The 24,647-nt window shown below is 43.7% G+C and overlaps 1 protein-coding gene across 5 annotated transcripts in view; it reads right to left on the bottom strand.

Annotated features, from left to right (window-relative positions):
• Nucleotides 1-24,647, bottom strand: part of TTYH3 (tweety family member 3) — a 206,794-nt gene that overhangs the window by 67,422 nt on the left and 114,725 nt on the right. For all 5 annotated transcript variants that reach the window (XM_077449152.1, XM_077449153.1, XM_077449151.1 and 2 more), the window contains exons 3-6: nucleotides 22,229-22,340; nucleotides 16,437-16,657; nucleotides 12,419-12,514; nucleotides 672-744 (exon numbers count right to left, since the gene is read on the bottom strand). In XM_077449152.1, the coding sequence (XP_077305278.1) occupies nucleotides 672-744; nucleotides 12,419-12,514; nucleotides 16,437-16,657; nucleotides 22,229-22,340 (502 nt within the window). The remainder of the gene's footprint in view (nucleotides 1-671; nucleotides 745-12,418; nucleotides 12,515-16,436; nucleotides 16,658-22,228; nucleotides 22,341-24,647) is intronic.

The following is a 24,647-nucleotide window of genomic DNA, read 5'->3' on the forward strand; positions in this document are numbered from 1 at the left end:
GATGTTTGCCAAAGAGCACCTTGGCAAACTGAGACGAATACTCAGCACTACCTTTGGCGCAAAAAGGTCACAGCTTACCAACATCAAAACATCATCCCAACGGTGAAGTATGTGGAGAAGAACATCAAGATATGGGCTTGCTTCACTGCCAAAGAGCCTGGACCACTTGTTTTCATCAAGGGGAAAATAAATGTCCAAGTTTACCAAAATATCCTAAAAGATGATGTCAGGGTGGCTGTAAACTTAGTAAAAGTTGGGTGATGCAGCAGGACAATGATCTCCAAACATTGAAGTAAATCAACCATAGACTGGCTTAAGTAAAAGAAAATGCACTTTTTTGGAGTGGCCCAGTCAGAGGCCAGACCTTAACCCCATAGAGATGCTGTGGAATGACCTCACACCAGACCTAAAGATTTGTCTGAGCTGAAACAGTTTTGTAAAGAGCTTGGGATTGAGCCCGCACGAGTGCCCCCATTGCAAGCGGCTTGCTATGGGTGCATTCAGAATGGGGGAGGGGCCAAGAAAACAAGTTAATTCAAAGGGTATTGCATACTTTTTTTTTCTTCTTCTGACTGTATATACATGTGCCTAAAACACATTCAAATAGTACTCGCGCATATTACTGTTGCAATCAACTACCCAGAGGTAAATAGACGGCGCACTGTACTCACCACAGCCACCGCAAGCTCCACACCCATGGATGCCCAGCTTATAATTAGTGCCATGACTCCAAGGAAACATACACTGCAAAAAGGAAATAAAAAAAAAGGATATAACCAAGCCATGTATTTCATTTTAATTATTTTCATTTTCTATTTCCACAGTTTATAAAAATTAGGGGTCAGTGGTGAAAGCCTTTTCTTTGCCACCAGGAGTACCTTACCCTCTCAGTAGAGGACTCCTTGCACCCTGTAGACAAGCATTTGCACGAGTACTTGTACTCGCACAAATGCTCCTGATGCCTGATCCGATACCTGGGAGAGGCGGTGCGTCATCAGATTAGGCGACCCGGCGCAACCGAAAGTCAGCGGGCAGAACAACGGAAGTGACACTTGTGTCGACGTCAGCGTTTGGACATCTCGACGCCCATCTTGGTACACCCTGCACTCGGCTGCAGTAAGCCAGCAGCAGACATCTTGTTACACCCAGCCCATATAGTTTTGGCTGGGTGAAACAAGATGGCCGCTGCCGCTTTTATGCGGCCGAGTGCAAGGAGTACCAAGATGGGCATCGCAGGTAGCCTTTCCTTTCATGGCATTTCAGTGCCTGCCCATCGGTGCCCATAAATACCACCTATCAGTGCAAGCCACCTGTCAGTGCCATCTATCAATGCCAGCCCCCTATCAATGCCATCTATCAGTGCCAGCCATCCATCAGTGTCAGCCACCTGTCAGTGCCATCTATCATTGCCAACCATTTGTCAGTTCCAGCCATCAGTCAGTGCTCATCAGTGTTCCATATCAGTGCCACCTAATTCTATCAGTTCTGCATATCAGTGCCACCTAATCTGTATTGTGCTCTGAAAACTGTCACATGACATTAAAAAGTATCTGTAATCGGTATCAGCGAGTACTTGAAAAAAATATCGGTACTTGTACTCACCTTAATTCTTACCTACAGTTAAGCCTATAACAAGGCTTATCTGTAGTTAAAATGAATAACGTACACTATTTTGGAGGAGATTTTCACCCTACATGCAGCCGCTGACATCAGTGGCACATGCGCTCTGAAGGTCCAGTGTATCGTGTTGGAGCTTCTTGCAGGAAACCGAGGGCTCCTCCACGCATGCGCGGTAGTGACGTCATTGCGGCTCCAGCCACTCACAACACCGGAGCCTGCGTGCCTGGAAGAAACGCTGGGGGAACATGTCAGCCCCCTTTGACTGCTACGGGGGCTTCAATCTAAAGGGAGTGTTTTATAATGTGCCAATATGCGATGCATACTAGCACATAATGCCATTGTCTTGCAGGTTTGTTTTTTTCCAACGGTTTACTACTGCTTTAACAATAGAGGACTCATTAGCTGTGAGGACAGCTGAATGTCAAATGGGAAAATAAATAAATAAATAAAAAAAACACATTGCCAGCCCACCCCAATCCATACTAGGCCCTTTTGGATCTGGTAAGGATTTTAAGGGGAATCCCACGTCAAAGTTATAAAAGAAAAAAAAAAAAAAAAAAAAAAACACATGCCATAGGGACCCCTTTCCACAACTCTGACCAGTGGTTGTGGGGGTCTGCAGGCAAGGGGCTTATCAGAAACCGGAAGCCCCCTTTAACAAGGTGGCCCCCAGATCCCGGCTCTCCCCTATGTGAATGAGTATGGGGTATGTTGTACACCTACTCATTCATTCACCAACAATAAAAAAAAAAAAGTGTCAAAAAGGAAATAAAAACAGCGTTTTAGAGTTTTTGACGATTCCTGCATTAAAAATAAATAAATAAAAACACCCGTCACACCCCCCCCAAAAAAGGCGTGTTTGATAAGGGTCAGTATTGTCAGCAAGCGTGAACAAGCCCTTAAGATGGTCTATTCAAATTTACTTTAGATTTACCTTCAACTATGCAGTACGGGCCTGCCTGATTGCAAACAAATTGAAAGCGTTTAGGTTTGACCTCATCTTATACAGTTTTGGTAAATCTAAAGGAATATTATACAAATTGTATAATGTGTGGCCAGCCCGAGAAGTGGATTGGCTACCACACACAGCTGCACCAGAGATTTTGCATTCTCCAATTTTAGTAAATGAACCCCAATGGTTAGAACACCAAAGCTGGCCATACACAGGTAGATTTTCTTAATATTGATATAAAATATCCCCAGAACATTTAATAATGCCTATAGAGAAACTTTACAATAGTTGTACAAAAGTACTCGAAAAACTGTCAGGAGCTTCTATAACTGCTAAATTCAACCAGTTACCCCGTCACCTACTTTGCTTGCAATGACAGCCCAATCAAATGTTAAGCCGAAAATTTTTACTGACTTGTAAGACGTTTACACTGTGTGCCGTTCCCTCCAGTACATCACATTGACTGAGACTTTGGCTCTTGTAGGAGCACAGCAGGGAAAACTATTCCCTTTTGCTAAGAGGATCCGACTTACCAAAATGGTTTTGTGTTGCGTTATAAATCTGTGCTTATTGAAGTTTATTGTTCTGTTGTGTGTGGGTGACACGCAGTCTCCTAAAAGTCTAAAAGTGGGTTTCTATGGGGGAACTCGCCAAAGAGAAGGAACGCTGGTGGGGGACCACAGAAGAGGAGGATCGGGACAACTCTGAGCAGGGGGATGACCTCAGTCGCCTCCAGCTGCTCTTTCACTGTCCAGTCTGCAGTCCAGGGGTGGAGGGAGGAAACCACTGTAAAGTACAATTCAAGTGTTTGTTACCTCAGCATTTCATATTCCGGATGTGCCTACTGTACCATGTATGAGAAGGTATCCTGTTCTCTTTGTATTGCTTTCTTTTATGTGAAATCCCTGGTGTTCCTGCTAGTTCCTCTGATTTCCTATTAAAAACTGACCACAATAAGCAGGAAAGCACACCGTGGTCAGTTCTATACTGGGAATTCAGCCTGCTTTCCAATGATCAGACTTCTCCTGACACGCCCCCCCCCCCCCCCCCTGCATAGCCTCTCACTAGGAAGCTCAGTGTGCTGTTGCTCCCCCCCCCCCCCCTCCCCTATGCAGCTGAGAACAGAGGGAGCAGAAGGAATGTGACCACTTCTGAAAAAGGGTAAAAAAGGTATTAATACATTTTTCTTTTTTTAACATATATACACACACACACACACACACACACACATATATATATATATACACATACACACACAAATGTTTTGCTTTTCCTTTCAATTTAAAACTGAAAGAGTTGATCATTTACTTGTTTATGACAGTCTAAACAAGTGGCAAATCCAGTTGGCATGTCATACAAAAGCCTCATAAAACAAATATTGCATATATTAAAATGAATTGGTGGATGTCGGCTGGAGAAGTTGGCATTTCTAGGCAGACTGGATTTGCATGCAGATAGCCTTAGGTAACATCCACATGCGATGCTAAAGACTGGGACATACAGTGTTTTTTTTCTGTTAAACCCAGCGGGTTGAACGAAAAAAAAAAAAAAAAAAAAAAAACTATCAGCTCCGGTCAGAGCTGCTGTACTAATGATCTGACGTTAGTACAGCAATCTTCCCCACTGAGCTGTTGTGTTCTGAGAGGGGGATGGGCCCCCACCAGAATACTCTGGCCATTGATTGAGAGTGACGATTGGGAGCCGGTGGGCTTCTGTCAGGAGAGCATGCTGGAAAACATACACACAGGCTGAATGTCAGGCTTTTTTTTTTTTTTTTTTTTAATTGAACTGGCCGACATTTCGTTAGTGTGCACACAGGGCTTAAGCCTCTAGATCAGTGGTCTCCAAACTGCAGCCCGGAGGCAGGATGTGGCCCTTTGCTTGCCTTAATCTGGCCCTCGGGGCACTTTTCCTCATACCAACACCAATGATGGGGCACTATTCCTCCCACTGCCACCAATGATGGGGCACTATTCCTCCCACTGCCACCAATGATGGGGCACTATTCCTCCCACTGCCACCAATGATGGGGCACTATTCTTTCCACTGACATCAAGGTTGAGGCTTACTCTTACCACTGACACCAATGATGGGGCACTATTCTTTACACGGACATAAAGGTTGAAGCTTACTCTTACCACTGACACCAATGATGGGGCACTATTCCTTTCCACGTTACCAACAATGGGGCAATGATGGGACATTGTTTAGTCCCATAGAGGCCGGGCATTTTCTACTCACACTGGCCACAGTCCGGCCCCCTTAAAGTCTGAAGGACAGTATACTGGCCCTTTGTTTAGAAAGTTTGAAGACACTTGCTCTAGATTATGGGTGTCAAACCTGCGGCCCTCCAGCTGTTGTGGAACTACGGGACCCATGAGGCATTGCAAGCAAAGTCCCAAGAGACATTGCAAGGCTGACAGTTGCAGGCATGACACCCAAAGGCAGAGGCAGGATGGAACTTGGCACCCAAAGGCAGAGGCATGCTGGGAGTTATGGTTCTGCAACAGCTGGAGGGCCGCAGGTTTGACACCCATGCTGTAGATTGAACTGAAATCCAATGATGGAACTGAAATTCAATAAAAAGGGGCAAGCCAGGGACAGGTCAGCTGGGGTGGAAAACATTAGATGATGCTGGACGTTCTCCAGTCAGGAAAGGAGCCTGGCTCTGATATCCTGGAGTTTCCGAGGAACACTGTAACAAGCTTACAGTGTGCAGTGAAAACAGAGTAAGCAATCTGAGTACAGGAGAGGAGCCTGTACATGTCTGAGGGTAATGCCGCATACACACGACCGGACTTTGAGGGACTAGGTCCGACGGTCTTTCGGCAGAGTTCCAATGGACTTTGCGAATGAACGGACTTGGCCACACACAATCACACCAAAGTCCGACGAATTTGAACGTGATGACGTACGATTGGACTAGAATAAGGAAGTTCATAGCCGGTAGCCAATAGCTGCCCTAGCGTCGGTTTTTGTCCGTCGGACTAGCATACACACGAGCGGATTTCTCGGTCCGGCGGAGTTCCGGTGGGAAAATTTAAAACATGTTCTATTTCTAAAGTCCGCTGGATTTTTGGCAAGCAAAGGTCCGATGGAGCCCACACACGATCGAATTGTCCGACAGACTCGTTCCGTCAGACCTTTGGTCAAAAAGTCTGGTCGTGCGTACGCGGCATAAGGGTGCAGTTCAGCTTTAAATGGATGCGTCTCCTTTACCCAAATGTAGGGTGAACTTTCTTTTACTTCTTTGCCTTTATGTAACTTGGTGGGAACGGTTCCCAGTCCCCCCCGCTATTTGCCTCATGTAACCTGCACTCTATGGAAGCCTCTACACAGGCACCCAGGATGTAACAAAGGACTGAAGACACTTCAAAGTACAGCGAGCCTGTCACTGAATTCCTAATGAGGATTAGACACTTTCAAGAGCTTTAAGCTCAAAGCCAAGTTGAAAAAAAAAAACCTCAAAGCTTCAGGGCAAAGGTAAAGCAAGGCTACAGGGACTTCCTACAGTGTAAATTCTGACTTTACCGGGGTAGGGAGAAACTACAGCGTGAAGACATTCTTATATGCCAAGGAAAGCCATAGGCAACAACTGGTAAAGGGGAACTCTGGGTATAAACCAAATGGATGTTCAGAAATAAGAACTCCTGCTTTGGGCTAGAATAAATATCAGAATTATGCCAAACGTCTTAAAAAAAAGGTTTAGTCATTTGTTTCATTAAGCTTTGCATAACGGTTCCGTTTGAAAAATCACTGACCTAAAGTGGACCTTCACCTAAAAAGGGAAGTTCCTCTTATGCCCCGTAAACACGATCAGACATTGAGCGGACATTCCGACAACAAAATCCATGGGATTTTTTCCGACGGATGTTGGCTCAAACTTGTCTTGCATACACACGGTCACACAAAGTTGGTTGGAATTGCGAACGTCAAGAACGCAGTGACGTACAACACGGACGACATGCCGAGAAAAATGAAGTTCAATAGCCAGTGCGGCTCCTCTGCTCGATTCTGAGCATGCGTGGCACTTTGTGCGTCAGAATTGTGTACACACGTGACACAAAAGGTTGACACAACTATACACATTGTTGAGAATATACTACACGCCTCACAGATTGCATAGCATGGGACTGCTGCATACCCCTATGTGCACTAGATGTAAAAGGGACCATGGGGACTTGATACACATGCTCTGGTGCTGCCCAAACTGCATGTGTATTAGAGAGGGGTGATTGACACCCTGAGCACGGTGTTCCAGGTGTCAGTCCCATGGGACCCTAGGTGTTGCATTCTGAATTTGCTAGACGAACCGGAGTGTTAACCTGACATTAGAGAGGACCTCTCTAGGGCCCTCTTTATGGCTTCGCAAATTGATAATGCTACATTGGAAATCTGATGTCACCCCTTCGGTTAAGGAATGGACTACTACTGCATTAGGCAATACACTAAGAATGGAAAAAAAAAAATCATATACCAGCATAGAGGATGCTCTAAAAAAAAAATGGAAAAAACTATGGGAACCATGGCTGGGAACCCCGGGACTTGCTCCAGATGACCTAGTCATGGATAGACTTGAGACTCACTCAACATGGGCTAAAGGTACTACTCAATTTGAACTATCACAGATCTGAGGTGGGCGAGGTGATCTGCCATAGAACATTGGCAGGGGGAGGTGTGGAATATGGTCATAGACATTTGGTGAGGGTGACTATACCACTGAGTAAAAGGCACAGTTTTTACCATGTTTGGAAATGTACTTACTTGCCATATGTGATCCAATTGTGAATTCTTGGACTGTATGTGTTTAATACCAAATAAAACTTTTTTTCTGGATGAAAAAAGAAATATGTGTACAGACTATCGAAATTTCCAACAACGGATTTAGTTGGTGGAAAATTTTAGATCCATATCTCAAATTTTGTGTGACAGAAATTCTGATGGAAAATGTCCAATGGAGCTTACACAGAGTCCGAATTTCAGACAAAAAGCTCCCATCGAACATTTTCCATCAGAAAATCCAACTGTGTGTACGGGGCATTATCCTCCACTATTCCCCTCCTCATTGTAACTTTTTTTGGGGAGGAGGGTAAGTAGATTTGACAGATACCCACTTTCTCAGAGATCGCCAAAGCAATCTAGAGGGGCACGCCCTCCCCCTGTCCATCACAGGTCCCAGCGGGACCCTTCACAGAGAGCAGCGCGGCTCACCAATGCGCAGCGAGGAGCCAGCTCTGAAGCCACAGGGAGTCACAGCCGGCTTCCCACAGTCAACACAGCAGTGCCAGGGACCCCGAAGAGCATATAAGAAGTGGCCCAGGTCAAGACCGCACTGGATCCCTGTGCTGGCAAGTGTCTTTTTATTAAAAGTCAGCATTTACAGTATTTGTAGTTGCCAATTTAATTTTTATTTTTAATACTGACTGTAGCGCCTCTTTAATGCAGCGATACTCAAATTCAATCCAGAGCATTCCTTGCAGTATATATTTTCTGCCACAAGATGGCCTCAGTCTTCCAGATTAACCACTTTAGCCCCCGAAGGATTTGCCCCCTTCCTGACCAGGCCAGTTTTTTGCGATATGGCGCTGCATCGATTTAACGGACAATTGTGTGGTTGTACATCGCTGTACCCAAACAAAATGGACATCCTTTTTTCCCCACAAATAGAGCTTTCTTTTGGTGTCATTTGATCACCTCTGCGGTTTTCATTTTTTATGCTATAAAAAAAAAAAAATTATAATATATATATATATATATATATTTTTTTTTTTTTTTTACTTTTTGCTACAATAAATATCCCCCAAATTTAAAAAATAAATAAATAATAATTTCTCCATCAGTTTAGGCCAATATGTATTCTTCTACATAGTTTTTGGTATAAAACAAAAAAAACGCAGTAAGCATATATTGAAAGTTACAGCGTCTACAAAATAGGGGATATATTTATGGCATTTTTATTATTATTATTTTTTTTCCTACTAATGGGGGTGATCTGCAATTTTTTGCGAAACTGCAACATTGCGGCGGACAGATCAGAAACTTTTGGCACTTTTTGGGGACCATTGTCATTTATACAGTGATCAGAGCTAAAAGTAGCCACTGATTACTGTGTAAATGTCACTGGCAGGGAAGACGATCAAGGGTTTAAGTGTGTCTTGGGAAGTGATTCAAATTGTGGGATTGACTGGGAGTAGAGCTGCCATCTAGATAAAGGAAGGCACGTAGATGTTGTGTACATGGATTTTGCAAAAGCATCTGACACAGTTCCCCATAAGCGTTTACTGTACAAAATAAGGTCCGCTGGCACGGACCATAGGGCGAGTACATGGATTCAAAAGTGTCTACAGAGGCGAGTTCAGAGTGTGGTGATAAATGGGGAGTACTCTGAATGGTCCAGGGTGAAAATGGGCCTCAACCTGTGTTTCAGAAACCAATCTGAATCTCTCTTTGCAGTAAGATGGATGAACATGTGAGCTTATTGTAAAACACTATCTGCCTTACAAAAAGCTCCTCTGGGTTTGACCAATATGATTCACTGTCTGTAATATTCATGTGACATTGGTTCTGCAAGCAGGGTCTCCAAACGTTCCAAACAAAGAGCCGGTTTACTGTCCTTCAGACATAAGGGTGGCCAGACTGTGGCCGTTGACAGTGGAAAAGGTCCCAATGGCAGTGGGAATAAACAATTCCCATCTTTGGTGTCAGTGGAAGAAATTCTGCCCCTTCATTGGTGTCATTGGGGTAATTATGTGCCATGGTTGGTATCCGTGGATGAAAACAGTGCCCCAAGGGTCAAATAAAACCAAGCGAAGGGGCGCATCTGGCCTCGGGCCGCAGCTTGGAGACTTGCTCTTAGGCTAGGTTCACACCTACAGGTGCAACAGTGCACACGCGTGCGCACACATACACACACACACTTCCAGCGTACTCACGTGCATCGGGTGTAGAGCAGCCCATTAATTTCAATAAGCAACCCTATGTGCGAGAAACGCAGAAGAGACGTCCCTGACTCTTTTCCAAAAATGTGCCACGTACATTGGAAGATGTGTGGAGGTGCCAATAAAAATTAATGGCAACACCGCGTGTCTGCTAAAGGGCAATGCGTTTCTGTGCCTGCCGAGAACACGCACGATTTTGCACATGTTCCCAACATGCAGTACTGTGAAGTCACCAGCACACCATGTTCAGCACTGATGCCCAAGGAAATGGTCCTTCAAACATCAAAAAGTGTCCTGATTTTTTGTTTGGGCATGGTGTTCTGGGGACGTCTGGAATTGAGGGTTATGGTTTGGAGGTGCCATCTGCCATTTCACCCCAGCACCCATTTATAAATCAGATCCGAGTATACATTATTTTTTGTATTTAGGGGTTCTTTAAGACACTACAGAGCTGCCAGGAAAACCTGCCGGCTTAGGCGGCTTAAATATATGAATCCGCACCCACCCCCTCCTCTCCACATAAATGCCTCCTATCAAAACACATTTTTTTTAGAAATGTAAGCTGCCCTCCTGGGGACCAAGCCACATTTTATGAAAAATGTCACTGCAGAAGAAAAGACCTGTGACCGAAAATAAATAATGAAACAAATATATATAGCTGGCACCGATACAGCTGCCAGCTGCTTTGTGTAACCATGGTGAGCACATCAAAATCCCAATGCCTGTAATGCAGTTTTTTTTTTTTACTTGCGTACTTTAAATATTCAGGAACCGATTCGCTGCCAAAATAGCTGTGGGCATTATTACAGGCTGGACATTCGCTGAAGACATCAAAACAAACACGGGTTTTAAAGGACAACAATGAAAAAAGGGCCACATTAGCTTTAAGCCATCACAAAAGCACAGCCCTTCCTATAAAGGAAGCTTTGTGTACTATCTCCCCCATGGCTCTGACTTCGAGGTGCATGTGAAGTAATATGAACTGTCCTCTTGGCTGGCCACCGTCACCCCCTTAAAGTGTCACTAAACCCACATTATAAAAACTATCAATAATATGGTGTATTACATGCTCACTCAGTCACTATGAGATTTATTTTCTGTATTCTGCAAAAAAAAAAAAAAAAAAAAATTGGTTGATCCTGCTTGTTCTCTATCTCCGCATTTTGATCATGTCCCCTGTGCAGTTGGGGATTTTGCAGAGAAGTGTTGGCAGCTCTGCACATGCTCAGTTTTCAGTGAGTTTCTATTCTGAGCATTTCTTCCCTCTCACATTTGAGCAGCCCATGTGACTATAGAGTCACACATGTGGGTGTATACACAGTGGTAAAGGACAGCCCATTCCCTCCCGCCTCCTCCATGCCCACTAATCAGCTAATCACGATGGGGGCGGGATATTACATATAGATTAATGGAGGCTTCACCTCCCCCTTATTCTAAGACACAGGCTAGAGGGGCACGACAAAGCATGCGACTGGCAGAAATCAGCACACACCATGTTATTTCCACAAGATGATAAAGATTTGATTTTAAATATATATTTATATGATAATTTAAAAACAAACCGTTTATTGATATTATTCATTTTCACTCTGTATTCCAAAGGCCATTTATTTTTATTTTGAACATGTGACCAGCAGCAGGGGACTAGACGCTCCTCCTGCTTATGTTTCCCTTCAGACAGGCTGAGATCTGGGTCATATGACAGTTGTATATCAAATTAAGAAAAAGGAACTTTTATTAAAATCATTACAGTTTCATCGTTCATAAACCAAAATAGAAGGGACAATGTAAATGAAACAGTGTGTGTTTAGTATTACTTTAACTTGTTACAGTGGAGTAGGTCAGAATGCAGGAGGAAATCTTCAACTCCCATTACACAATGGAAGCTTCCAATGTGTTACGCTATATAAGCAATGCTGGTAATCACCCTACTGGAGGGCCGGTTGTATCTGCAAGACTAGATGTCCAGAGCACCCCTCCCCCTTACTTCAGATGTCATGAGCCCCCTTGCCTTGAGAGGTCATGTGTCCCCGGACATCCCTTATATCACAGTGCACCCCCACATCTTGTGCTGCTGCCAGGATGAAGCCAAGGGTGGAGACAAAGTGCAGAACCTAGAGGAGGATTGGAGTCAGCTGAAGGCAGAGAGACGAGGGAAGGCAGAGAGACGAGGGAAGGCAGAGAGACGAGGGAAGGCAGAGAGACGAGGGAAGGCAGAGAGACGAGGGAAGGCAGAGAGACGAGGGAAGGCAGAGAGACGAGGGAAGGCAGAGAGACGAGGGAAGGCAGAGAGACGAGGGAAGGCAGAGAGACGAGGGAAGGCAGAGAGACGAGGGAAGGCAGAGACGAGGGAAGGCAGAGACGAGGGAAGGCAGAGACGAGGGAAGGCAGAGACGAGGGAAGGCAGAGACGATAGGGTACTGCAGCTGCACAGAGAGGTGCAGGATCTGTAGAAGGAGTTCTGGCCTCCTATCAACTGCTAAAACAAGGTGTGGGTGGAGATTGGGGGCTTCCGCAGCTGCAGGGGCCACATAAAATTGCCATGGCGAGCCAGATTCAGCCCACGGGCTTGGTGTTTGACACGTTTCCTAGATCAAGGTTTCTCAACTCCAGTCCTCAAGAACCCCCAACAGGTCATGTTTTCAGGATTTCCCTCAGATCAAACGGTTATGGTAATTACTAAGGCAGTGAAACTGATCAAATCACCTGTGAAAATAATGAACAGCCTGAAAACACGACCTGGTATGGATACCTGAGGACTGGAGTTCAGAAACATTGTTCTAGATCTAACTGCTGTTGTACGATTAGACAACATGTGCACTTCCACAACCATTATAACCTATTTGGTGAAAACAAAAAGCAGAAAATACAAGTATGCCAACCCCAGGTGACCAGTCAAACTACTCACCTCACCAGAATCGCCTTTGAGTTCCGAATAAGACCAAAAAGCACCAGGAGGCAAATGAAAACATGAAAAAGGAGCAACCCGAGGTAACCCAGCCATCTAAAGAAAGAGAGAGGAACAATTATCAGGTTATTCAAGCACAACCACAGTCAAGTCTTCACATCAGTTGAAGTCCAACATTTTGTGGCCAAGATGGCTCTCAGAATTCTACACATCTAAAAGAGCTTTTATTTCCTCTAGTTGCCAGAATGTAATGCCAGTCATTGTAACCATCACAGACGAAACAGAAAATCATGGCTCCTGCACTCTACAGATCTGGCTACAATTTTTATTTTTCTGATCAAAATTTTTGACTTTTAACCCCTTTGAGGTTTTGAGCAACACATGAGGCCCATAATCAACAGCAGGTTGTCCAGCACTTACCTTTATTGAACAGTATGGTGCAAAGAGCAAAAATTAAGTGCAAAGGCCAGCCAAATCATTTTAGTTGTTACGCGTTACTGCTCTCCGGTCTGGTAATGCAAGCCAAAAAAGCCCACTTCCTTCTCGCTTGATTGGACTGACAGAGCAGCCAAGAAAAGCAAGGGAGATTTGGGAGGCAGGGAAATAAAATGCACACTTAAATGGCGTGTTTCATAAACCATCTAATACTCAGAACCTGCGCTTGATTAAACACACCTGGTTTAATTCACAGACACCCCAGATAAAGCACTCGCCTGTGACTCAACCCTCCAACATCCAACCCTCTACTGTTTTCTCCTGCCTCGTACTTGGGAGAGTTTGGGATTTATATCTAGAAATAAATCTGAGTCTACCAATAGTACGCAACTTGCCGCGGGGATTTAAATTATTTTTTTTTGTTTTTAAACTGCCTCTGTGTGTAAAAAAAAAAAAATAATAATTTAATTGTGAAAGCCTGAGAGGTTCCTAGGTTTGTAATAAAACTGACACAGTGTAACATACAATGGATATAAAAAGTCTACACACCCCTGTTAAAATGTCAGGTTTCCATGATGTAAAAAAAATGAGACAAGAATAAATTATATCAGAACTTTTTCCGCCGTTAATGTGACCTATAAACCGTACAACGCAACTGAAAAAAAAAAAAAGTTTATAATGTGGTTGCATAATTGCGCACACCCTCTTTATAACTGGGGATGTAGCCATGTTCAGAATTAAGCATTCACATTCAAACTCATGTTAAATACGAGTCAGTACAGGCCTGCCATCATTCAAAGTGCCTCTGATTAACCCAAAATAAAGTTCAGCTGTTCTAGTAGGTCTTTCCTGAGATTTTCTTAGTCGCATCCTACAGCAAAAGCCATGGTCCACTGACAGCTTCCAAAGCATCAGAGGGGGCTATGTGGTACATGTGACAACAATCTCCCGTATTCATCATATGTCTGGACTATGGGTAGAGTGGCAAGATGGAAAACTTTTCTTATGAAGAAAAGCATCCAAGCCTGGCAACATTTTGCAAAAATACATCTGAAGTCTCCCAAAAGCATGTGGTAAAATATGTTATGGTATGATGAAACCAAGGTTGAACTTTTTGGCCTTCATTCCATTATATTTGACAACACAGAGCATCACCAAAAGAAAACCATACCCACAGTAAATCATGGTGGTGGCAGCATCATGCTTTGGGGCGATTTTTCTTCAGCTGGAACAGGGGCCTTAGTCAAGGTACAGGGAATTAGGAACATTTCCAAATACCAGTCAATGTTGGCACAAAACTTTCAGGCTTCTACTATAAAGCTGAATATGAAGAGGAACTTCATCTTTCATGACAACGACCCAAAGCATACATCCAAATTAACAAAGGAATGGCTTCACCAGAAGAAGATTAACGTTTTAGAATAGCCAAGCCAGAGCCCAGATGCCCTCAACATGGGGGGGGGGGGGGGTTCCTGCACCCCCCACCCTAAAGCACCTTGTCCCCATGTTTATGAGGACAGAGGCCTCTTCCCAACAACCCTGGCCGTTGGCTGTCGGGGTCTGCGGGCGGGGGGGCTTATCGGAATCTGGAAGCCCCCAGATCCCAGCCCCCCACCCTATGTGAACGAGTGTGGGGTACATTGTGTCAAAAATAAGAACTCATTACACGTTGTAACGATGTACCCCCTACTCATTCAAATAGGGTGGGGGGCCAGGATCTTATTAAAGGGGGCTCCCGGATTCCGATACGCCCCGCGCCCGCAGACCCCAACAACGAAGGTTAACAGGAAGAGGCCCTTGTTCTCATCAATATGGGGACAAGGTGCTTTGGGGTAGGGGGGCCGCAGGGTGCCCTCCTGCCCCAAAGCACCCACCACTCCATGCCACAACTCATGTCGCAGTGATTAAAAAGGTTCCTGCACTAATTTTTACCAATTTCATTACAACTTGCATAAACTTCTGTTGTATGAAGTCGACAGCTGCAATGAAAATAAGCAGTGCATGTTGCACACTGATGTGTGGCTTTGAAATCGTGATGAACTAACACGATTTGAAAGCCACACTGGTGTGAATGAGGGCTTTCTTCCAATTAAAGAATATGTTACCCCAACATTTAATATTTCTGATATGTGCCTGCAGTACCATGTAATTGTGTTAAAAAGTATCCCGTTCTCTTTGCATTGCTTCCTTTGCATGAAATTTCTGTTATTGCCAGTCCCCGTGCTTCTCTATTAAAAACGATATATTTATATTTTGAGAACACTGGCTTAAGAGTATACTTATTGCTTGTGGGCATCAATGCCAGCTGAGGAGAGTTGGTTATTTCTATGGCTAGGCCTCGGAGGCGAGCCAAGCAGATCCAAAAGGCTGGTGAGCAGACTACATTTATTTAGATATAGGTGTCTTGCAATTTGAGCACAAAAAAGGTGCCCCTTACGCTTCGTACACCCGACCGGATTTTCTGGCAGACTACGTCCGACAGTCTTCCCGACTGACTTTCCGTGGAGTTCCGACAGACTTTGCGAACGAACGCACTTGGTCACACACACAAACGGACTAAGTCTGTTCAAAAGTTTGTTCGTTTTGAACGTGATGACGTAAACGGGACTAAACAAGGAAGTTCAATAGTCAGTAGCCAATAGCTTCCCTTGCATCGTATTTGGTCCATCAGACCAGCACACAGACTAACGGTTTCCTGATTTTAGTCCGCCAAAGTGGAGTCCATCGTATAGATTTGAAACATGTTCTATTTCTAGGTCCGTTGGATTTATGTTTCAAAAACGATCAGACTAGCCCATACACGATCGGCTTGTCCGACGGACTAATCCCTTCAGATCTAGTCTGCCGGAAAGTCCGGTCTTGTGTACGCGGCATTAATGTGAGTCTCTTCTCCAATTTCTGTTTTCACTATGACTTGAAGGCATCTATTTCCGTTTTATAAAATGAACACAGAAAATACATGCATACATAATACATATTCTGTTTTGGGCAGCTTGCTCTATGAAAACTGCATGCTAATTTTCAGTGAGTCTACTACCTATATTCATTAGAAAGTACTATTATGAACACGTTCGCCCATTGCAACCTGGGAGCCAAAACTCATTCAGATATCAATGAGCACTGAAACACAGGCCAATAGGACAGGTCCAAAAATGGTATCTGGGAAGTTTTTTTAAAATTGAGAGAAAATAAGTTACTAGCTGCTATGAGCAATGTCTCCTTCCTACCCTACATTTGTATAGAACTCTCGTTAAGCCAGTGCTCCTAGAACATCAGTAAACCCAAAATAAAATCTGTATTACTTAACAGAAGTATCGATTGCATTCACAAATAGGCATGTAAGCATATCCATGCCCATACATAACTTTATAGATGTTTGAGTCTGTACTTTGCTGGACAGTCTAAGATTTCATATTATCGGCTATGTTAAGCTGGAAAGTGCTTGGAAGTGGTGGTAGGTTTCCCACAATGGGATTATCTACCAGGTAGATATTTGACTGGACCAAAATACCAACCACCACACAAACAAAACATTAAGTAGAGCAGTATCCCCAACCATCTGTGTATGTAGAACACTGCTTACCTGTACCAGTCATATGTGTCCACTTGTTGAGCCAGATCATCCATTGAAATGTCACTGTTCTTCCAGAATGGGATCTCAGAGGTTTGTTGGACCAGTGTATACAGAAGAACCTGAAGTTTCTGGACGATGAGAACATAATCTGTGTGTTTTGTAAACATGGTTTCCAGTTCTATCAGATTTGGTTCCACAGTTTGGTTTAGAGCTATGGTGGTTTCAGAGACCTGAGAAGAATGCAAGGAAACAAGATGAAATTTCCAGCAATATCAACAGCCTATATACTAACTAGAGTAAGGGTAAGGGTATCAGACTCAATTTTACTGCAGGTCACATCGGCCACATGGTTGCCCTCAAAGGGCCAGTTGTATTTGGGGTGCGCTACGTACAGAGTTCAGGGGTGCGCCACGTACAGGCGGCAGCGTTCAGGAGTGCGCCGCATACAGGCGGCAGCGTTCAGGAGTGCGCCGCATACAGGCGGCAGCGTTCAGGAGTGCGCCGCATACAGGCGGCAGCGTTCAGGAGTGCGCCGCATACAGGCGGCAGCGTTCAGGAGTGCGCCGCATACAGGCGGCAGCGTTCAGGAGTGCGCCGCATACAGGCAGCAGCGTTCAGGAGTGCGCCGCATACAGGCGGCAGCGTTCAGGAGTGCGCCGCATACAGACTGCAGAGTTTAGGGGTGTGCTATGCAGTATGCAAGCCAACCCCCCTAAGTTTCTTTGCATCTCTACTCTCTATCTGGCCTGGCTCTAGTACCTGCCTGTGTAGGCAGCTCCAGTACCTCCATGTGTAGGAGGCTCTACTAGTGTAGGGGGCTGTAGTACCTCCGTGTAGGCAGCTCCATTTCGCCTTGCAGGGAGATTATTCTATCAGATTTTGGAGATCTATTATCACCTGCCTTGGGCTCTGTTAGCTGTCCCTTTGTAAGCACAGAAGGCTTCTGTATTTAGAAGTGACAGCGGGAAGCAGGAATGGAGTTCCGCCACGTTCCGGCTGCAAAACTGGGTGCAAGGCCCACATGGCAAGGCCTGGTGGGCCAGATTAGGCTCGCAGGTCTTGTGTTTGACACCTGTGTACTAGAGCAATGTTCCACAAACTGAGGGACATGTGCCACTGATTGCACATTAGATCATGATATGTGATCCAAAGGCAGATACAGGGAGTTAAAACAAAACTGCCTTATGGGAGAACATATTATAGTCAACAATGCCAGTGTGAGAGACCATTACAGTTTATTGTGTCTGCTTTGGTGGGCTTCAATCGTATGTTAGAGAAAAAAATATCTGTATGGAGACAAACAGCCACATTATGATGAGGTGGCCTAAAAGGGTGTGTCCGATTGTTCCGTTTGGTCTGTCCATAAGCCCTACTTCATAGAAGTTCTGGTTTCCTGCACCAATAGTGGTCAACTAGCCTGAAACAGTTGTATGCAGTTTGAAATAAATTACTCTATAATATTAGGCTACATTTGTTCTATAAGCGAGCGGGTCTGGATGTCCAGCTGGCAACAAAGGGACAAGAAAGGATTTGCAAGGCCTTTAACCACGACCCTAAAGGGAGGATAGTCGCTTGATTTTTTTGGGGATCTGTGATGGAAGCGAGACTTGCAGATTGCTTTAAATCTATATTTTACCTTCCCAAATTCCTCCCTCCTCACTTCATCAACATGTGAAATACATTTTAGAAATAAAATATTTGCCTTTTAATGACATTCCTTATTTTGGACCCAGTATCATTAGGTCTCTGTGCTTCTCTATATAATGCAGGCACGCGACTGCTAGTGGGAGGGACATGGAAAGGTGTTGTACATAACTTTCTGAAAGCACCGCAACACTCTGCCTCCATTAATCAGTAGTAGGCTGGCTCTTGTACAGAAGAGTAGATGCCAGTCTGGAGGAGTGGGAATTCCTAGGCAGGCAGACCGACATTTATAGATCCATGTATGGACTGACTTTAGGAGACTTTAGGAGGGCTGGACTGTGGTCACTGGGAGGGAGGAATAGTTCCCCATCATTGGCGTCAGTGGAAGGAATAGTGGTGCCCCATCGTTGGAACCATTGGGAAAAATTGTGACCCGTTGTGGGGTCAAAATGAGGAAATATGCCCCACTGTTGGATGAAATAGTGTACCAAAGGCCAGATAAAAGAAAGTAAAGGGCCACATCTAGTACCTGGGATGTAATTTGGAGACCACTGGATTAGATCATGCAAAATTTCCTCCAGCAAGGAAATGAAGAGTGCTCCGACTTGCTGCAGCTTCTACTGCACAATGTGTGAAACCTACAGTATGCGGTGAATCAGAATAAGCTATTTCACTTCACGAGGATCCTGTACAACTGTGAAAGGCTGGAGTTCAGCATGAAAAAGCATGTCAAGTACTAGTCCTGTACCTGCTGACTGCTCCTGCAAGCTGAAGGTGTAGACCAAGGGTCTCAAACTGGTGGCCCTCCAGCTGTTGCAAAACTACAAGTCCCATGAGGTCTTGCAAGGCTGACAGTTACAAGCATGACTCCCACATGCAGAGGCATGATGGGACTTGTAGTTTTGCAACAGCTGGAGGGCCACCAGTTTGAAACCCCTGGTGTAGACCAAACCCTCTCCACTTGGAGAGGAGGAGGAGGTCCCTCAGAGTTATTTAGCGGGCTCCTTCAGCTGTGTCTCTATGTAAACGGACATTCGGGTCCGTATAACATTATTAAACCTAGGAGTACCAGACCTGCACTTGTCAGGAAATAGAATATAAATCACAATCCCTATCAACCTAGCTAAAAAGAAATAAAAGAAAAAAAATGTAAGAATTGCATTGTTCTGTTCTTGTAATATTATACAAAATGAAAATGTATCTTAAAACAATGTGCATCTCCTTTTAGAACAAGCAACTGGGTTTTGGATGGAATACATTTATTTTTTTTACTTTGAGGGCACAGAAACGGACAGAACTCTAATGCTCCGTACACACAGTCGGACTTTCCAAAAACAAAACCGTGGATTTTTGTTCGAAGGATGTTGGCTCCAACTTGTCTTGCATACACACGGTCACACAAATGTTGGCTAACAATTTCGAACGTAGCGACGTACAAGACGTACGTGATATCCCCATTACAAATGCTAGTTATATCTCCGGGTCATATCCGATTCCGAGCATGCGTGGACTTTTGTCTGACGGATTTGTTTACACACGATCAGAAAGTCCGACAACAAACATTTGTTAGTGGAAAATTTGAGAACCTGCTAGCCAACACTTGTTGGCGGAAAGTGCGACAACAAATGTTCGATTGAGCATACGCACGATCGGACTTTCCGGCAACAAGCTCAAATTCAACATTTGTTTGCGGAAAATCCGATGGCATGTACGGGGCATAAGATCACAGTATTAGAGTAACTTGGAAAAACAGAAATAGTGCAGAGCTCACTGAATTAATCAGAAAAACATTTCTTGCAAAAACCACAAGCTCCTAAAAGCAGAAAAAGTCCCTCTACCACAAAGATCGTTATGACCATTCAAGATTTGCAGTGCTTGCGATAATTTTTGATTGCAAACAGTTGACAATGTCCAGAGGTCAGAAACTAACCAGAATATTGTGAGGCCTGGTCATTATAGTTCATATGTTAACATTAAAGCTACATTCAGACCCGAGTTTAAAGCAGACGCTTCTCTTAAGTCCTGCAGCTTTTGCTGAAATACCTTTAATCTAGTGCCCAGGTCTACTTCTTCACCAGATGGTGCTCCAGGTTTCAAATTCACCCCCTGACATCACCAAAGGGCTGCACACAGTGTTTAGTATATGTAATGCTTGAGGACTGTCAAAAACTGTAGAAGTAATGAAGGTCAGAGAGTGGACAGAATACATTTTTGGCTGGGAATATGCTGCAGAAGACCATATGAAACCAGGAACATGTTATATGAGGCTAGTAGAGATCAATGCTATTACCCTAATCAACGTGCCCACTACAAACCACTCTGAGGGCCACACATAATATACCAAAAGGGCTGCAGATTGAGCACCAGCGACCTAGGCGGTCATGGACATAGTTCATCTCAGTGGGTGCTTCATCACGATGGCCTGGATTTATAGTACCATTATACTAAAGCGTACCCATACATCATTAGGAGAAGGGCCGCACAGTGCAGGAGTAGGAACTGCCTACCCCTAATGTCATAGGAGAAAAGGAAGGACCCTTGACGTAGCCAAACCAGTCAGAGGACCCCTAGAAGAGAGGGATGCAAGGAAGGAGGGAGCAGTAAGCCCTATCTGAACTTCTCTTGAAAAATCCCACTGTGACTTGAACATTGGGAAGATCACAATTCTCAGACAAACTCCCTCTGGGTGTTCCGGCCCGGACACTATTTGATGGACGGACATTATACGGCAGAACACCGGCGCCGCCATTCCTTCTAAGGGAAACAGGCAGTGGAGCCTTACGGCTTCACTGCCCGTTTCCTACTGCGTATGCGCGAGTCGTGCAGCGCTTTGTGAATGGGACGCGCTGTGTTCTGGAACACACAGTTCCCAGAACACAGCGTGACCAATTACCCAGAAGACAACGCGACGAGGAGAGAAGAAGGAAGATCTCCGCGGAGGAGGAAGATGAAGATTAGGATTATGTGCCTACTAGCAACAGACATTTATGGTAAGTAAAAAAAAAAAAAAAAAAATTTTTTTTCATTTTTTTTTTAGATTTTTTTTGTAATTTTTAATATTTTTTTTTTCAGGGTGGCCCTCCACTTTAACCCCTTTGGTGTGAAGGGCCAACTGCAAAGGTTTACTCCCCCCCCCCCCCCAAAATTCCTGGAGTTGAGCTTTAGCCCTGGTTCACACTGCCGCGAATTGTCATGCAACTTGAGTTTAAGTTTGCATGACAAGTCCTGTCCCATTAAGGCAATGGAACCAGTCTAATTGGTGTGGCTCAAGTCGCTCCAAAAAAGGTTCCTGAACTACTTTTGGGTTGACTTCAACACGACTTACATAGTTACATAGTAGGTGAGGTTGGAAAAAAAAGACACCAAGTCCAACCTACGCATGGACTTCTGTTAAAGAAGTCCTTTGCAAGTCATGAAGAAGTCGCGCAGGGATGTCACATTCAAAGTCACACGACAAGGGCCTAAAGTGTAAACCTAAGAAATTTTTTAAAATGAAACAAAATGAAATGTGTGGCTACAAGCATATGCCCTGCTGTAGTCATAGTTTGGTGTAGTGGAGGTTGATCGATTCTTATATGCATAAAAATTGGTTTCTCTATACATTGCTTAGTTTGAATTATGAAACCAATCTATTTGTTATAGTTTTCAACATGGATTGGATAAAATCAGTTGCCAGTGTTAAAAATGGCGTCAACATCTATCATTTGTAGATTTGATCAAAATGACAAAACAATTGTTTTATTGAACAACAACATCAATAAATGTATGATCCGATAAGAAAGATCAGCAGGGCACAACAGGGTGCAGGTCAAGTATGCGAGCCAACGTGCACAAAAAGAACTCTTCAAATTTTAAAAAAAATGAATGTATAGCTCCCCTTTAAGAGACAACCAAAAAAAATACATGAAACTCATCAGCCGGACGAGCAGGAAATCTGGTATATTTATATGTAAGGAGTAAAATAACATATGCTCAAAATCCAGATCAGCGAAATTTTAGGAGCTTACCCTCCCCGGCCCCCCGCCATTGGCCCACCCGGGTTTATATACGTACACAGGCATGAATATTTTTATTGCATACCCCGGCATGCATTCCATATTACATAAAGCTGACCTGACATCACAGGCAGAAGGATGAGTCTATTTATTGCTACTCACCCGATCTTGGATTCCTGCCACGGTGTGGTTGACATGTCTCAGCGAATATGTCACTCTGTGGATGCCATCGCTGGTCTCCCCGTTGCCATAGAAACCCACGGCGATGCCAGCACTGCGAGAGAGAGAGAGAGAAACTAAGCAGAAAGGACTTAGCATTATGTAAAATAAATAAAGAAAATGCTGGAGACTTCTAATCTGTGTGGCTGACAGTGCAAACAATGCCATGCATGCAACTAGGCATTTGGGGCTATAGAGGAAGGGGGGGGGGGTGCACCCAAGGTCCAGGGGCAAAAATAAAATTAGGACTAAGGTAAAAGAAAATAAATAATAATATTACGGTATATTATATATATATATATATATATATATATATATACATATATATATACACACACACACACACACACACACACACTTTCTTTTTTTCATCCAGCTTTGACCAATGTATATATGTTCCATACCTGTAGGATCCCTGAGGAAGATGGAAATCACTGTAGTAAGAACCAATACTACAGTGATCTCCACTAGCTTCCGAGTCCCGTGTGGAGCACCTGCACTGCTGCTTACTGAAGCCTCTCCACCCCATCCAATCAGAGAATGCTTTGCATTAGACATGCTCTGCCAAAAAAAATGTACGTTTTCGGGTTTATTTTGTTTGTTTTTTGGGTCATTCGCTATGATCAAAATTTGATATTCCAAATGGATTTGTAAAAATTTGAATTTGTTATATTCCATTTGTTTAGATGCGGTATTCGTTATTTTGATTATAAGAAAAATAAATAAATTGGGAATTTGAAAGAACGAAAATCCAGAAAACGAAAATCCAAAACAACCACCAACTATTCAATTATGGGTATTGAAATTTCCTTTCAAATTTGGCTGTTAGAGAACGTAACAATTTCATCTGGATTATCCGAAATAATGATTGCTGCATCTAAACAAATGAAACATAACAAATTATAATAATAAAAAGTTATCATTATTATGATTATTTCATTGCATTCGTTTAGATGCGGCATTCATTTCGGATAATTCGTAACGTTGGATTAATTTGTATTCGTTACATTCACTAACAGCTAGAAGTGAAAGGAAATTCCAATACCTATAATTTATTAGTTAGTAACAGTTATTAGTTATTTATTTCGGATTTTGGAGTTTTGAATGTTCATTCTTTAGAATTTTTGGATTTTCTAATTTTCAAAAAAAAAATTGACCATTTCCGAATGAACAAATTATCGCCAAAAAAAAACAAATTCGGAACTAAGCAAACTGCACATGTCTACTTTGCATTCATTGAAATAAAAAACGCAAAGTGTTCCATGAACAGTGTCCATAGCAAGCAAGCGACCTCCCATGCACCATGCAGCTGTATAGCGCAGAATCTTGGAGCTAGTGCAGATCACTGATGTAATTCATCTTTAAAGCATAGCTAAACCCCAATTAATGTAATTTTTTATTATATATATATATATATATATATATATATATATATATATATATATATATATATATACATATATATATACACACATACATACATACATACATACACACATACACACATATACATACACACACACACATACACACATTATATATAGGGCAAGAGAGAGGAGAAGAGATCAGTGCTGTGCACGGCTGCATCTATTCTCCCCTTACTTCCTCTTTTACACTGCATTCGAGCAGCAGCCATTGGCTCCTGCTGCTGTCAGAGGAAGTAGGGGGGTGGGCCCAAGTCCCGCTGTGTAAGTCTATGGAGCCTGGCTCTGTAGACACACAGCTCAGGAGCGCGGAGACTACCTCTCCCAATAGCCAGCGGTTGGCTATTGTAGTCGTCCCACAGAAGGAGGAGCCAAGATCGCTGCTGGGGACCCCAGAAAAGGGGGATCTGGGCCCCTCTGAGCGATACCACTGCACAGAGCAGGCAAGTATAACATGTTTGGTATTTTAATTGAAAAAAAAATTTTTTTTACATTTCATAATACTTTAATGCAGAAGAGACAACACATGTCACTTCTGCATTTAAATAAAATCCTACCTGGTCATCTATTTCTATGTTTTAGCATAAAGTTCTACTTTCAGTCCCGGGTCAAACACTTGTGTGTGATCGCCTGGGATTCGCACCACACTGCATATCACATGTGATGTCCGTGCAATGCGATTTCAGCCATACAGATTGTATAGCTGATATCGCATCTCATTCAAACCAAACTCGCACAGGACCCTTTTTTTGGTCCGCACCAGAATCGGATCGCATGGGTGTGAACACTGATCCGATTCATGTCCAAACTGTCAGTTTGCAGTGCTATATGCGAGCTGAAATGGGGGTTTCATTAACCTTGTATTGGCACTCTGAGCAGTTCACATATGGCAGTGTGAACGGTCGTGCAAGTTGGGTGCGATGCGGGAACCTGCAGTG

The sequence above is a fragment of the Lithobates pipiens genome, unplaced genomic scaffold (genome assembly GCF_037356315.1).
Source record: "Lithobates pipiens isolate NorthernLeopardFrog02 unplaced genomic scaffold, aLitPip1_a1.2 Scaffold_22, whole genome shotgun sequence".
In the NCBI taxonomy this organism is placed as follows: Eukaryota; Metazoa; Chordata; class Amphibia; order Anura; family Ranidae; genus Lithobates; species Lithobates pipiens.